This window comes from Rutilus rutilus (assembly GCF_951802725.1).
Source record: "Rutilus rutilus genome assembly, chromosome: 21".
Taxonomy (NCBI): domain Eukaryota; kingdom Metazoa; phylum Chordata; class Actinopteri; order Cypriniformes; family Leuciscidae; genus Rutilus; species Rutilus rutilus.
Window position 1 is genome coordinate 22,731,052 of NC_140226.1, and position 15,724 is coordinate 22,746,775.

General features: G+C 37.2%; 1 protein-coding gene across 2 annotated transcripts in view; it reads left to right on the top strand.

Moving 5' to 3' along the window:
- Positions 1-15,724, top strand: part of mdga2a (MAM domain containing glycosylphosphatidylinositol anchor 2a) — a 145,905-nt gene that overhangs the window by 90,720 nt on the left and 39,461 nt on the right. For both annotated transcript variants that reach the window (XR_014625770.1, XM_084393785.1), the window contains exon 8: positions 709-1,002. Coding sequence is in view for 1 of the 2 variants with exons in the window: in XM_084393785.1 (XP_084249911.1) it covers positions 709-1,002 (294 nt within the window). In the remaining variant the exon portion in view is untranslated. The remainder of the gene's footprint in view (positions 1-708; positions 1,003-15,724) is intronic.

Here is a 15,724-nt window from a genome sequence, read left to right on the forward strand (position 1 = left end):
AGGCCTGTAAACCTAGTAACCTTCACACAATGTCCTGCTAGAATACCAAGAAGGAAGGTGACAACATCCTTGTTTACATGGAGCTGAGCGGGTAGTTTGCCAGACTGTTGTCTGGAATCAGCAGAAGAACATAAACTTGTCTCCTTCCTGTCGTCTGCATACGTTTATGATGTTTGACGGCGAAAACCAGCCAGAAACGTAGTTACCTGACACCTGGTGGGTGACAAGATGTCTCTATTGATGTACTGGCAAAACCGATACAGATATTATGTCTGTGACAAGATGTTTATTCACCTAGAGCAGTAGTCCCACTACAAAATTGGTGATATATTTAAAAAAAAATGCAAAAAAAAAAAAAAAAAAATTCAGGTCACTCTGAATACTAGAGTAATGGCTGCTGAAAATGCACCTTTGCCATCACAGGAATAAATTACATTGTAAAATAGATTAAAATTGAAACCAGCATTTTTGATTAAATAAATGCAGCCTTTTTGAGTATAAAACACTTTCAAAATCATTGCAAAAATTATACTTATGTCACAATTTTGTAGTAGTATAGTATACAAACTTTAGTGGTGTAGATGTATTTTTTCTGGTTATTATCATTATACAATAAATGCTGTCGACTTGTACCCAGAACATTCCTCCAAGGACTGTGGAGTAAAATATGTAATATGTACATTTTGATCATCATCTACTCTCTTTTAGTTCCACCCAACCTGACCGTCCCACGAGGAAAGTCACCTTTGGCCACTCAGGAGGGCGACACAGTAGAGCTGCAGTGCCTGGTCTCCGGCAAACCCAAACCCATCATCCTTTGGTCCCGTGCTGATAAGGAGGCGCCCATGCCAGATGGCAGCATGCAAACCGAAAGTTACGATGGAGTTCTGCGCATCGTCAACGTCTCCCGTGAGATGACCGGAACGTACCGCTGCCAAACCAGCCAGTACAACGGTTTCAACGTCAAACCCAGAGAGGCCATCGTGGAGCTCATAGTGCTGTGTAAGTACTGGGCTTGCTTGTTGCTCATGCACTTTAGCTGGACCTAATTAACTTACATTCAGGCTAGAACATACGTTTTTGTCGTGGTTGATTGGCAAACCATTAGTTTTCTGGAGAAATAAATGAAAAAGTATAGGGGCATCATTAATTGTAATTACAGACAACCTTGGTGAGCGATGCACATTGCCGATCTTTTCTCTGTGTCTCATTAAGGCTCGCAGATTCAATTAGCGCAGGTGCAGAGGTTAATGCAATGTAATGCATTCCATATTATCACAGCATAGCATAGCATGAATGAATTGCTGAAGAGGACTTTGACTCGGTTTGACTCGGAGACAGGCACACGAGAGGGTCAGATGTAAGTGTTAACCATCATTTCATCTACGGGGAAGGTGAAAAACATGTTCTGGCTGTGGCTACGTTTTCTTATTCTCCCCTACAGCTCACGATGTCATGGAATATCTAATTACAGCCATAATGCAAGTAGGATGTATGGTGGATTACAGATATACGCTTCACTTAAAGTGTCTGAAGAGATTTTAATTAAGTATCTGGCATTTGTAACGATGTCAGGAAGATCTATTATATATCCATCTTGATAATAACTTGCACCCTAAATGACGTGTTAGAAACAACAATCATATTCAATCTCAGTTCCTCCCAAGGCAGATTGCATGTGGTCCAATTGGCCTTGCTGAGTATATTGTTCTCATACACTTAACTACCGTTCGTACATGTACAGTATGACAGTTCTGCTTTGTGGAAAATGTTAGGACTTTGCATGCATTTAAACATGTTTCATAGTGTTTGTACTGAAAAAAAAAAAAGTTTAAATGACCTCTATGTATACCTTAATTAACAATGCATTGTGCTAGAAGATTTCATTTAAAACGTGCGCATGAAGGAACACAATGTAGCGCCGGCTGAAAAGCGCTCAGCACTTTAAGATATAATTGCTAAAACTGTATAGATCCACAAAAAATTTAAATAACACTTCACAATACTATCTTGTGTCAGCGTTTTACTTCTTTAATGTCTTCAGACTCTCTTTTTGTCTAGAGGGCCAGATTGGTCTGAAATAGCCTTTGTGTGTTTCCTGTTGTGATCTGAGTCAGTGATTTTGTTTGTTAGTCACGATTCACTGCTTTTTATTTTGTTTCTCTGTAATTGCCCGCTCTGCCCGAGCTTTGTCTTTTGTTACACCCTACTATCAATTCAGCATGTGTGATCATTATGCCCTATTTAGTTGAATCAAATAATCCTGACCTTTGCATATTGCACTGGCTTAGTGAAAACTAATGAACACAAGATCTGGTAAGTGCTGTAGTGTCTTGTGAAATTTGCTTAACCCTATCATACTTTGCTCTAGGATTATTATTATTATTTTCTACATAAAATGAGAGCTTGTTTGAAATCGATTCATTTTCTTGGTCAGGGAACTGCTTGTCACTTGTCACCTGCTTTTTAGGTCATGATATTATAATTCAAAGCTCTACTCTCCAGTGAAGTACAGTCACGGATGCCTTTTAGAATCTTAGTTTTTGCTTGGCGGTTCAATTTTTATGTTTCTGTTTTAATGCAGACAGCAGAATTTTGTCCTTTAGAAATTTGCTTACAGTTCATCCATACATCCTATCATCATTTGAATTCAATTTTTCTGTGAACACAAACAGAGAAATTTTGAGGAATTTACTGGTCACTTTTATTGAAAGCATTTACAATGAATGGGGATTTGAGTTTTTAAGATTCAGAAAGGACACAAAAGCAAAAAAAGAACATACCCTAAAACAAACTTCAAATAAAAACGCATTTGTTGAAACAGTCATGCCATTTTATTGTGCTTCCACAAGTCTTGAGCTTTGAGTTTTATTGTGTGTTTCACAGGACCGTATGGAGCTGGTTATGTAATGCAAATGTCAAACTGTATTAGTTTACAAATAATGACAATGGCTGGGCTAGGAAACTCTGGCCCTTGCGATCCACATCCCTGCAGAGTTTAGCTCGAACCCTGACCAGACTCACCTGCATGTAGCTTTCTTATAGGACCTGAAGACCTCGATTAGCTTGTTCAGGTGTATTTTAGGGTTGGAGCTTAACAATGCAATAAAGTGGATCTTAGTTGCCCACCCCTGCACTGTGGTAAATGTGTTTTGAAGTCATAACAGTATTTTGCAAGGTACTGTGTGGAAATAAGTCATTATTAAAGGTGCATTGCGCGAGAGTCTGAGTTTTCGCAGAACTACGCCCCCTCTGGCGGCAAGCGAAACTGCAACCAGAGGTGTGCACGCTCACGGACCACACGCACGCTTGCACGAGCTCGAGCTGGTCATAACCCAAGGAGCATCAGCCGCACAAATCTTTTGTTTACAATCATAATGTCTTCAGAGGTAATAAAGTTTTAAATCTGCAAGTAATTTAAAATATGTGAAAGGAAAGGCAATTGAGTAAATAACACACTTATGTGTGAGGGAAAAAATGGGGGTAGTAGAAAACTTCGTTTTTTATTCCCATCTATCTCCATGTTGAACTGTGTTATGTGTTTACTGTATCCACTTATGACTATTATTATGGAAACACGTTCATGAACAATATAAGTTATAACTTTGTAAAAGCTCAAAATTGTAATCATGATACCATACCATACACAGTCGGTCAACAAAGTACACCCAAATGTCTCAAGGTAATAAACAATCAAGTGGCACTATGACGTTACCATAAAAGCCAAACAGGCTAATCCGCCGAAGATTTGCAGGGGTTTAGCCTGTTTTATTGATCAGCTAAGTAGCATATTCCAATAGCAATACATCGTAATTAAGCAGTAATTTGCTCAAAATTTGTGTCTAAGTATCTAACTTATATATCAGCATTTTATATCACAATCATTCTGAACCTGATCACTGACAATGGTAAGTTAGTAAAACCTATTCCGATTGTACATTTATCTAGCTTACGCTAAAGCATTACACATTTTATGGATCGTCATTTATTGTCATTATTGGCCGTATCAGACATTAGAGAATGGGATATATCTTACCTTTTTATCAAGAAAAAAGCCAACTGAGGATCCCGTTTGAGCCCTAGAGCAGACCGGAGATCTCTCCATTTGTTGAAAGCCTTCCCTATGTTTACTCTCGTCTTACCCCGACGCCTGTCTGACTCCAATTTGGACCTTTTGGTTGCACTAGACAAAAGTTCTCTTTTTATTTTTTATCTTACGTGGAGTTTGCGTTGGTGTTTGAAATGAACTACAAGCCGGTCTCTTAGAATCCATTTTCTACGGAGAATGGCGGCGTCGGCGCATACACAAACCTGCCAGACATATGAGCGTGCCGTGAACGCGCATGACGTCACGCCCAGTCTCAGATTCCGACCCGAATCCCTCTTATTTATTTTACTGTACAGGATTATAGAGGCAATCGCAGTGATCAGAGAAGGGCTCAGTCAGCCCATCAGGCAATTGTTTAAGCATGTATGGGTTAGAAAACGGGTATTTTTAACAGGAAAAGTTGCGCAATGCACCTTTAAGCAATAATTTGTTATCCTGGGAAATTGTTTGTAATCCTCTTTCATCTAGAAAAAAATGCAATGTATTGTATGTATAGGAATGTTTTATACTTTTGCAAAAGTTTTGGTAGAGGCACGTTTTTCCAATGAGCCTATGGGGTCATTTACACGACACTGTTTTCAACTATAAATGGGAAAAAAAATTATGCGTTTTGGCCGTTCATTTACACGACAGCGTCATTTTGGTCATTACAATATTTCAGTCTTTCTCACACAAAGCCATTGTATGAATCAGAAGATTTGGAATATAGCACACAAGTTGTATGGTCCACTTTCATGGTGCATTTGCATCCTTGTTGAACCTTTAAAGTCGACATGAAATCAAAATTGACCCTATTTACTTTGTTAGCGCATATCAGGGATGGAAATTAACTTTTTTGTCCACCGGCCACTGTGGCTGGTGGATTTCAAAATCTACCAGCCACTCAATGTTTTTACCAGCCACTTTCTTGTTTTTAACCGACAATGTGTAACTGCATGTGAAAATTAATACTACAAGATCTACAATACTTAAGCAGTTTATTTAATCTCAAGTCTCAATGAAATACTGACATTTTCTCTTTCTCTCTTATATATATTTCTCTTTTTTACCTGGATGTGGCATTTGAATGATTCGTGGTCTTTTATGGCTTCCAGTTTTAGGTTTTTAGTCCCAACAATGAAACTAGGGCTGGGCGATATGGACCAAAAGTCATATCCCTATTATTTAGGCTGAATATCGATATACGATATATATCCCAATATTTTTGCCGCAAAGTGAGAGCAAATGTTCAGTCAAAGTCAAAGCCAAATATGACAAGTCACAAGTAGTTTTATTGAAACCGGCTATTTCCACACACACAAGTACTGTCCCCCTTTACTTAACATAAATTGTAAGAATATGACTAATAGTAAAGACTAGTACTAATAAATAAACATTAGGCCTATGCTAAAGCTATTAAATAGCAGTCCCAAACTAGTTTTTGTTAATACAATGTTGGTATGAGCCACTAGAGTCATTTAAAAATATAAAAAATAACACAAAGAAAAATAAAGTGGCATTTTGGGGTTAATATGGAAACGACAGTTGCCATGGTGAATACACAATATTAACAATAACTGTTAATGAACCATGGAAACTGCTCCTGGTGAATAGTATGAAAATCATCCCTGCATTACTTTTATTTTGTGTAATTTACAACGTAACGGCGTTGCATGCTCGTAGTTTATTTTGCACTTTATATACAGTGAGGCGATACACAGCGCGCGCCGCCGCATTTGCGCGTGCAATTGAAGAGTGTTCGCTACGAGCTCAGGATAACGGCTGACGTGACAGGACAAGAAAGTCCGTTTTTCTGAGGTGAAAGACTTTATTTCAGCGTACACGTATGTCCTCTAAAAGTGTCCGCCGTCTGTGTGAAACAGTATATTTTTATTTACCCGCCACGGTGGCCGGTAGGTGAAGCGAGTTTACCCGCCACAACACAAAATCACCCGCATTTGGCTGGTGGCGGGTGCTAATTTCCATCCCTGGCGCATATTACTAGTCTTGTGGTGAACAATTAATCAGTGCAAGTTAATACACAGAAAAAAAATTGTTTGCCGTGGTAATCTTTAATCAAAATCTGAAAAGTTTCTTCCAGTCTGGAATGGTTTTCCTTTTCTGATGACGACAGTTTAACGGCTTGGGTTGAAAACGCTTAACCACTCCCCTCAAACCGTTAGTCTGCTATGAGCAGAGATGGAGAGAAGGAGCGCTGAAGTAAAACCCTGCCCTCTGTTCAATATTCCGTTTCACTTGGAAATACATCACAACACTGGAGAAAAGTCGTTTGCAATTTCCGGTTTCACGGGGACTTTAAAGCTCCCCATTTGTTGTAATTATGTTGAAAAAAATGACCAGTACTTTTTTTTTAGCATTTCTCCTTTTGTGTACCACCGAGGAAAAAAGTCAAACGTGTTCGGAACGACATGAAAGTGAGCAATCAAACAGAATTTTAGTTTGAGTATACTGTCCCTTTAAACACGTTCTTCAAATCTCCATTTGAAGCAGCCATATATGTTACATGTCTCCCTGTTAGCTGCATGTATTGCATGTGGAAGTATTCTAATGACAGATACAAGCTCTTTAACGAAGCCATCATTTCCTGCTCAGCAGAAGCGCAGCTAGCATAAGCATTAGCCGCTCAGAACGAGTAACTGTATTTGATGACTCATTCTCCACCGCTCTAACTTATGTCAACTCTCCCTGTGTGATAAAGGCTGCTTCCTCCCCCTCCATCACAGACAGAATGATTGCAGTTGAATAGTCGAGGGGGGGTCCAGAGGTAATCCTAATGCTGCAGTCATTACTTGCAGAAGTCCAAGGCACAAATGTATGCCAGTGGATAATGTCTGCTTATATCTGTGACAGCTGAACGGGTCTTGCAGCAAGTGCTAGAACTGCGGGGGTGGAGACAGACAGAGAGAGAGAGAGAGAGAGGAAAGGTGGGATAAAAGAGGCATGAAGACAGATGCTGAAAGAGTGAGGGAGGAAAAGAAAGAGGCGGAATTATGACAGGGCAAGAGAAAGTATGGAGATAGTACAGAGAGAGCGAGTATGTTTGTGTGAGTAAGCGAGAAGGGGGTTGGTTGTCCATCAGAGAGATTGCCCTGGATTTCGTTCTGTCAAAGCGCTTCAAATCTGCATTACTCTGTTATATTGGTAATAAAATGAAACTCTGCCCTCTCGTCACAGAACAAATAGTGCAGAGGTTAATGCCTGAGTGCCATCTGTTAAGTTACCCCTTGGATTTTCCCCTATTTTCCCTGGCATTTAATCAGGATAATATCATTTCTGGACAAAATTAAAAGCTAAACAGTAGAAGCTCATTTCTGGACAGTATATACATCCATCTGGACATACTTTGGTTTGAGATCTGACTTGCATAGACCTATTTCATTTGTCATCATGGTGGAGGAGACAAGAAAATACTTTGACAAATTACATATGTAGTTCAAAAGGAATAGTATGTATAGTATTAACGGATTATATATTAGTATATTATATAATATATTCATATTTTCACCCAAAGCTTATCTCTAGATGATGAACACTACATTTAATATGGTGCAAGTGCCATTTATTTATTTATTTTATGTATTTTTCCCATTATTTATTCATTTATTGATTGATTTCAGTTATATAGTTAGATAGATATAGGCATAAAAATACATGTATAAACAAGAGTTTGAAGGACAGTAAAGAATGTACAGTTGTACAGAATGTGCTGTGTAAAGGTCTTAATCTAATTTTCATAACCCATGTTTCAAGTTTAATGTGCCCTCTGCTAACTTTCTTTGGAAAGACCTTTTTTTTATCTCAGCTATCTGTACTTATTCTGTCATTCTGGGTTCCATTAAGTCAATCATGCCCCTTTTACGTGGACTTACACATTTACCTTTTAAAATGGGACTATTCACTGTGAAATGAAGTGCTTGTGAATAGCTTAACAGATCTATGTCATGTGACTGGTTACATTTCTTTATTTTAGTGACAACCATTCAACCACTCATAAAGCTGCAATATAACTTTGCATTATCTTTTCATCATGAAGGATGAGTTTGATCCCTATAGAAATCTCTGCTTGTGTCTCCAATGATAACCAAGATGACCCCAGCATCATCCTTTCCGCATACATAGTTCTCAGCCTTCTGTTAGCATTCAGTTTAATTGCTCCTAAAAAACCACAACTCGCGACTCGCTCCAGCGCTCGGGCTGACTGCCACTGACCTTGAACTTTTTCTCTGATGGAATACTAGGTTGAAAATGAACTGCCTGAGGACATCTGAAATACTGTGTGTGTGTGTATATATATATATATATACATAGCCTATATGACACACACACACATATATATATATATATATATATATATATATACTGTATATATATATGATATATGAAGTAACATTGGGAGATATGAAGCTGCAATTGTGGGAAATAAAGTTGCAATTATGATACTTTATTTATTTTATTTTTTTATTAAGTTAATCTTGAACTATCAGAACTTTTCGGTTTATTTGAGCAGCCCAGTTTATTTTTTGTTTTTTGTTTTTTGGCCCAAATAGTTTGCACGCACAGTAACTGGCCTGTAATGTTCTCAATCCTGCCCTCTTTCCCCAATAACGCTCTTCCCTCTTTTTTATTGTCTCTCTCAATAAAATGACCACATTTCCAGTTCCACTATGGGAACTTTCTCTGTCCACTGCCATTGTGTCAAGGTATGCTGTAATACGGCTGTCCCTTTGTACAATCTCTGTGTGTCTGATGCAATTATGCGCAATTCAGTGTTCGGTCCAGAAATAAATAATGGCCACAGAAAATAACTGGAATCAGAGGTGTGACATTTCAAAAAGTGAGGCAAATATCTAGTGTCCAGGCCAAATGTCAGTATAACTGGAATATTTTTAATGCACTTTAACTCAATTATCTCCTGTCACTTGTCAAGAGTTGACACGGAAGCCCCACATTCCACACAACACCGCCAATGTTCACCAGTCAAGGGGTTAATTGAATTCATTTTCAGAGCATGTACCGGCAAAAAACTACCCATCCATAATTAAGTACACACCGATTCATGCAAGACGGACAATGATTGCCACAAAACCAATGACTGTGACCAGAATCGGAACCTCGTCACTTACGATTTTCGCAGGAGGCAAACAGCTACGGATTGTAAAGGTCAATTGGCACTCTTGTCGTTGCTCCCAATGCGTTTGATGGGAGCAACGATAACAGAAAGGGAGGTAGAAATAGGGAGGGTGTCAATTGAGCACATATTGTCATTTTCTCAGGAGTGTTTTGCACCGGCAGCTGAGCCTCTCTCATTAGGACGTGACATTTCTTTAATGCTACAAGTTTTCTCGGTCTCATAAAATGCCTGGCTTGCAGTTGCTAAAGCTTCTATTTGTAAAATAAGAGAGGGATATTTATTTTATTTATTTTATTTTGGTGTGACTGTTATTTCTGCCTTTGAGATCAGATTTTGATGATGGATTCACATATCGTCATGTTAGTTAAGCAGATGTGGTGAATATGGCTGCCGTGCACCTTGGACTCCCAACACCTTGGAGTGAAGTAAGTTTTAATTGCATCTAAATGTGGCAAGGCTGACTGATTATTAATGATCTAATATATTTTAATGAAGGGATAATTGCAGTTAAACCCTGACAGTAACAACCCAACTTGTCCTCTTCTGATTCTCAAAGTAGCAGGTTAGAAAAAAGTTCTCGAGAGGATTCTTCTTCACAGCAGCGTGTACAGAATCATATGCTTTCATATGTACAGAAGCCTCATTCATTCATTCATTCATTAGTAGTGTAACATGTAGTGCTGCATTTTGAGTAGCTTGCCTAACACTGCATGTTTATTTATTCAACGGTTTGGCTAATTTGATTACATTTTCTGCTACAAATAAAAGTAGTACTCTTAACATTTTACCACGTTTAAATCCATTTAGATGAGTTTTCCTAAAATAAGTGCAGAAAATGCAATAAAAGCCCACAGATTCCATCTGGGCCCAGCGATAAGTAATTGCAACTTGGACGAGGTCTAAGTAGAACTGATGTATGCTTTAAGAAGCTGCTTTAAGAAGCTGCTGCAAGAGAGTGTTTTGGATGACAGTTAGTTATTCAAAGTGACAAAACACTGGGACGGCTCATATGCAAATAAGGATTCTGATGTGGAATATAAGAGCAGTGTGGATCCTCGTTATGAGGGGATAAAATTGGCATCCTGATTAGTGGTGTGGAACTGGGATAAGCGCTGGAGAATAGAGGAATATTTCTCTCCTCGGATGACACAGTGCCAGCGTTCCATGCTCGATGTTCGCTTAGCATGGCATTCAAAACTGGCTGCCAGCCTAATTAGCAGAGAACTAATTTATTCCCAATAGTATTAATTTATGAAAAAGAGGGTATGCTCATGCAAAAGTCCTGAGTGCAATTCAAAGTACGATCACCATTCATGCATCAAACCCAGCTTTTAGTCCCCTAAGAAATTCACCAAAATAGAACAAAAAACTGCATTATTGCTTTAGTTAATATTGGACACAAATTTGTAAAGAGGGTTCACTGGGGACTTGTTAATTAATAGGTTTTAACGCGCTCATCTATACACAAGCCTGTTGTCATGTAATGTCATGTAATTGCGTGTTGCATAACAATTTCCTACACAGGTCAGAAACAAATGTTTCGTGCAGCTAAACAGTCATAACGTCTTCACTGTAAAGTGTTGTCTTCTGTGTGCATTTAAGACCCTTAATAATGATGCAGACGTCAACACAGCTGATTCAAAAGTTTTAACATGAAGTCTCATAAGGCTGTTGTGCTATAACTGCTTTGTTTGGTTTAATTTTGTATTTGGTCTTAAGTTCAGAGAATGGTTTAAGAAATGACCTCATATATGATTGTATAATTTTGTCATTGATTCATATGTTCAATTCCCATTTAATTCATGAAGCAGCATCAGAAAGAAAGCAATCCATTCTTAAAATCATGTTTATTTGACCATGAAATCTAAATTGGTCCTATTTGCTTTCTTAATGCACATTTCTTGTCTTATTGTAAATGATTCATCAGTGGATGGTATTCTGAAGAAAAGGTATTTTGATTCATTTATAATCATATATTGAATTACTTACTCTGAAACTACTTTCCCTTTCTGCGGATTTTAGTTTTTTATTAGATTACTGCTATTATAATTATACTAATATTAATTATTAAATTAATATAACCCCCTCTAATCTAATCCATAATCTAATCCATTTATAATGAATAAACTCCATTTCATGTAGACTTCAGACATGTTGCAGCTATACAGTGTATTGTTGAGAAACACATAAATCATTTACACAATTACAGCTTACTAGCAGAGAGTCAATATGATACACAGCTGTTATTAAAATGTGTACACAGCAGTGTGGTATACCATATTGTGCAATGTACAGTACATTTATTTGCAATTTGGCAATTTGGGACTGTTCTTCGCCTCCTGTTGCAATGTTTCAGTAAATCGTTTATCTGTTTTTTCTTTCCACTTGCATACACAATTGATTCCATTTCAGCAAACGTCTTTTCCTGTTCTCCCCGTATTGCTGAAAATCGATTTGCAAATGCACACTGTTGCTCGCCGTCACCTGTCTGACAGCGCGAGTGTGGGATAACCGCCATGACTAGTCTATCAAACCCTCATCCATTGGCAACATGTCAGCAGGAATTGGTTCAGTTTGGGAAACTCAGCCGTGAAATTCAGAATGACAAAATGTGGTAGGCTTGGGCTCGCATCATTGCCTGAATAAAGTCGTTGTGGAAGCTGAACTGTTGACCTCAGCTGTAAGAGATATTGTATTGCACAAAATGTAATCCACTCACAGTGTGGGGCCTCCACATGTTTGTCATTTGGAGTGGGGAAACAAAGTGAACAAACCACTGATTTTAGAAAGCTTTTCTCTAAATGGCATGATGGCTAAAGCCTGTTCTTGTCATTTCATAAAACAGCTCCAGTCATCCGATTTCTTTTTCTTTCTATCTCTCATACCTGAAAAAATGACTTTTTTAAAGTTTATTTCAACTCACAATGCGTGGACCTTTTTTAGTTGTTTCATTTTATATCTTTTTTTTTTTTTTTTACTGTGACCACTAATAGATAAAGAGAAAACTGAATCGTCATCAACCTTTTTGTCTTCAGGAAACTTTGTGTGCGTGTGTAAGGCAAGCACTGCTGGAGGAGCTTGTTCGACTCCTCAAGGAAGCTGCATGTGCTCATTATGATACATTCACGAGACTAGCTGAAAGAGACTGGTACGAAGCTTTGTTCTTCCTTGATTATCACTCGAGGGATAGTGGACACTCATAGCGATACATTCGTGGCAGCAGACTCTGTTCTCGCCTGATTCTCGATAGAATGATGAGAGTCTAGTATAGTGGTTTTCAACGGGGGTGTTCAGAGAACAATGGGGGGCGTTGGAAGCAAGATTTTTTAATGGGGGGCATTTAGGTGTTCATGGGCGGCGTTCACGAGTTTACACCAAAGATCCAGGCAAGACAAGATTAAACATGTAATTACTTGCAAAATAATTGCCTACAACATTCTAAAATCTGCCAGTTTAATGCGACATGTAAGCTATTTATCATTTCTTATTGCAACGACTCTATTATTTTTTCCAGCGCTCAAGCACTGACTAGAATACAGCGCTGACAAGAATCAGCATTCACATGCTCAAAAATGTGTTTCACGCTGACAACAATCCAGCGCTGACTAGAATCACGCAGCGGAAGAATGGAAAGTTGACAAGCCATTCAAAAAGTATTGACTGAAGAACCGCTTCAGTAAATCATGTTCCCACTCACTCCGGTGACGAATTTAAAAATTAATAAATTAAATTCTATTTATAAGGTAAACTTTTACATTTTTAGGCATTAACTAATGCCAATGCCTATTGCCAAAATGTTTTCTTCGTTCACCAAGTAATTTACTGGTCAGGCATTATTGTTAACTCGCAAGACTGTTAGGAGAAAATGACAATTTGATGGATAATTTAAATATTCTGTAATCACATTTTGGTAATGTATTAATTCCACCGTCACATCTGAGCGCAAAACGCTGCTTGGATAGTTTCAAGATAGTTCAAAATAATTAATAATACAATAATAATGAAATATGTGTTTACTCTTGTAAGAAGATGTTTTTTTTTTTTTTTTTTTTTTACTGATTATGAACACAAATGAATCATGACAAACCAAATTAATTGTAATTGTATTAATTATACCATTGATGAAAACAAGCAGATACCAAGGTATTTTAGGCCTACAATTCTAACATAATTTTTCATGAAAAATCATGATTGTATTTTTTTTTTTTTTTTTTTTTTTTTTTAGAAAGTAAGGTTAATGTAAGCAACTTCTTGCAATACTCTCCTAAATGCGTAATAAAACCTAAGTGCAAACATTACCGCTTTGATGTATAGCCTACGGTCGTTTTTACTGTCCAGTGACAGCCCATCTTACATCTACTTTGAGTGGCGTGGGAGAGAGTCGGAAGTTCACTTGTTGCCCCTACGAGTTTATAATAACATACTTTAACAAGATTTTCAAATGGATAAAAAAAAAAAAAAAAAAAACTGCCAAAATGTTTTTAAATGTTGGCTTTATTAAACTATGTTTTAAACATGTGAATAAACAGTCTCATATGTCTATTTATTTTAATATAGGCCTACGATTTATTCATTTATTGTTCTATTTTATTTTAAAATTTTACATTTAACATGAATAATCAATCATTTAACATAAAACAAGAATTGCACAACAATTTTAAATGTCTACTCATTGGTCCATTTTAAAATGATTTATTCATTTACATTATTCCTTATTCTTTTGGTTTATAAGGTGTTACAACAAATCCTGCATTCTTAGTCTTCCATACATAATAGCCTCTGTGACATTTAGTCACTTATCAGCTCAAAATCACAGTCCACAAACAGTGCATTTTAAAAAAAAAAAGATTTGTCCACTTTTGCACGGGCAAATACACTATCATAAAAACAAAACTGAACCAGTCAGGGGCCGTTCACATATCGTGTTTTATGCACGTGCAAATTCGTTATTTCAAATGTAGGCGCTCAGTTGAAAACATCTCAACTTTTCAGAATGCCGCAAGCATTCTGCGGCAGGTCATGTGACAAAAACCAACCGATCAGCTTCGGCCTTTCCATAACAACATCGAAAGCTCGGCCGAACAGTTGATCGTATAGGGCAGGTTTTTATTTCTCATCTCCATAAATATATCTAGTAGTAAAGCTAAAGCAAGGACTAGAAATCAATTAATCCTTTGCTGATACTTCCTCGTCATCATGTCATGGAGAGCGCATGCTCGCATCTTAGCCACCTTAGCCTGTTGTGTGGATCTCTTTGGTTTTGAGTGATTAAAGTTTTTGCTGTAATTTGGACTGCCGTTCTTCTCTTCGTCTTCATATAAGTGTGACAGTCGTCAGCCAAGGAAATTGGAGTGTGTATACGTGCTTTAGACACCAGTCAAGCTGATAAAGTTTATCAAATCAACTCAAATGGCATTCCCCATAGCATCGATCCAAGACGCAGGGTCTCATTCCCCTTTTTATGGAACCAGTTTCAGTCGTAACCTGAGACTTTTTTTATTTTCATTATTAAAAAAGATATATTTTAACCACTGTTTGTTTATGATATAGAGTAGTGTGATTAATGTAAGCATAGTGTATAACGTAGAATAGAATATTACATGCATATAAAAGTAAATTTACAATACATGTCTCCATTTATGTTAGAGGGCCAGCCTGGACACAGTTATTCTTTATTATTACAGTTTTTGCATTTTACTAATAAGTAAGTAAAGATTAATATAATAAAAATAGTAAAATAATTAAGAGTAGTTTTCTAAATAAATACATGCATAGGCAAATAGTATTTGCCTACTAAATTAATTTCAGTCATTTAAGCTTATGCTTTTACATCTTTAAGAATTTAGAAGCATGTATTCAGCCTATGTCTGGTACAGTAAGTTTGCTTTCCTTTTTTATTTCCAGCACTTTTAGACAGGAGAAAATATGTGCTGTTCTATGTAAGTTTGGGAAATGGGACTGAGATGAGCATGCCTCAAATGATTGCCACTGTGGATTTGAGATGTTGGGGTACATTGTAAAGTATGAATAGTCTGAATTACTGGACTGCATCCCTGCATTGCCTATACTGTTCCATTTATCTACTGAAGGCATACTAGATAACCAAACAGATGATAAAATTTCACGAAAAAAAGGCAAAGCCTATTTCTTTGGGAAGATGTTATTGCAGGGCCATAGTAACCATTATGAATGACATTTTCAGTCATCCTCTTTTTGTGAAAATATTCAATATCCATACGTTACTGTATCAACATTTCTTTTCAAATCATCCTTAAGCCCTTTATGTTGCAATAACTTGAAATTATATATATATATATATATATATATATATATATATATATATAGTGTTTGATATTCTGGCATATAGTGCAATGAGTTTCATTCATTTTTATAGTGTCCTAATGCCTGTTTGGGACTTTGGGCCACTGATAATGTGCAAATTATGAATACATATTGTAGCTTACATAGCAGTGGTGTACTGTATA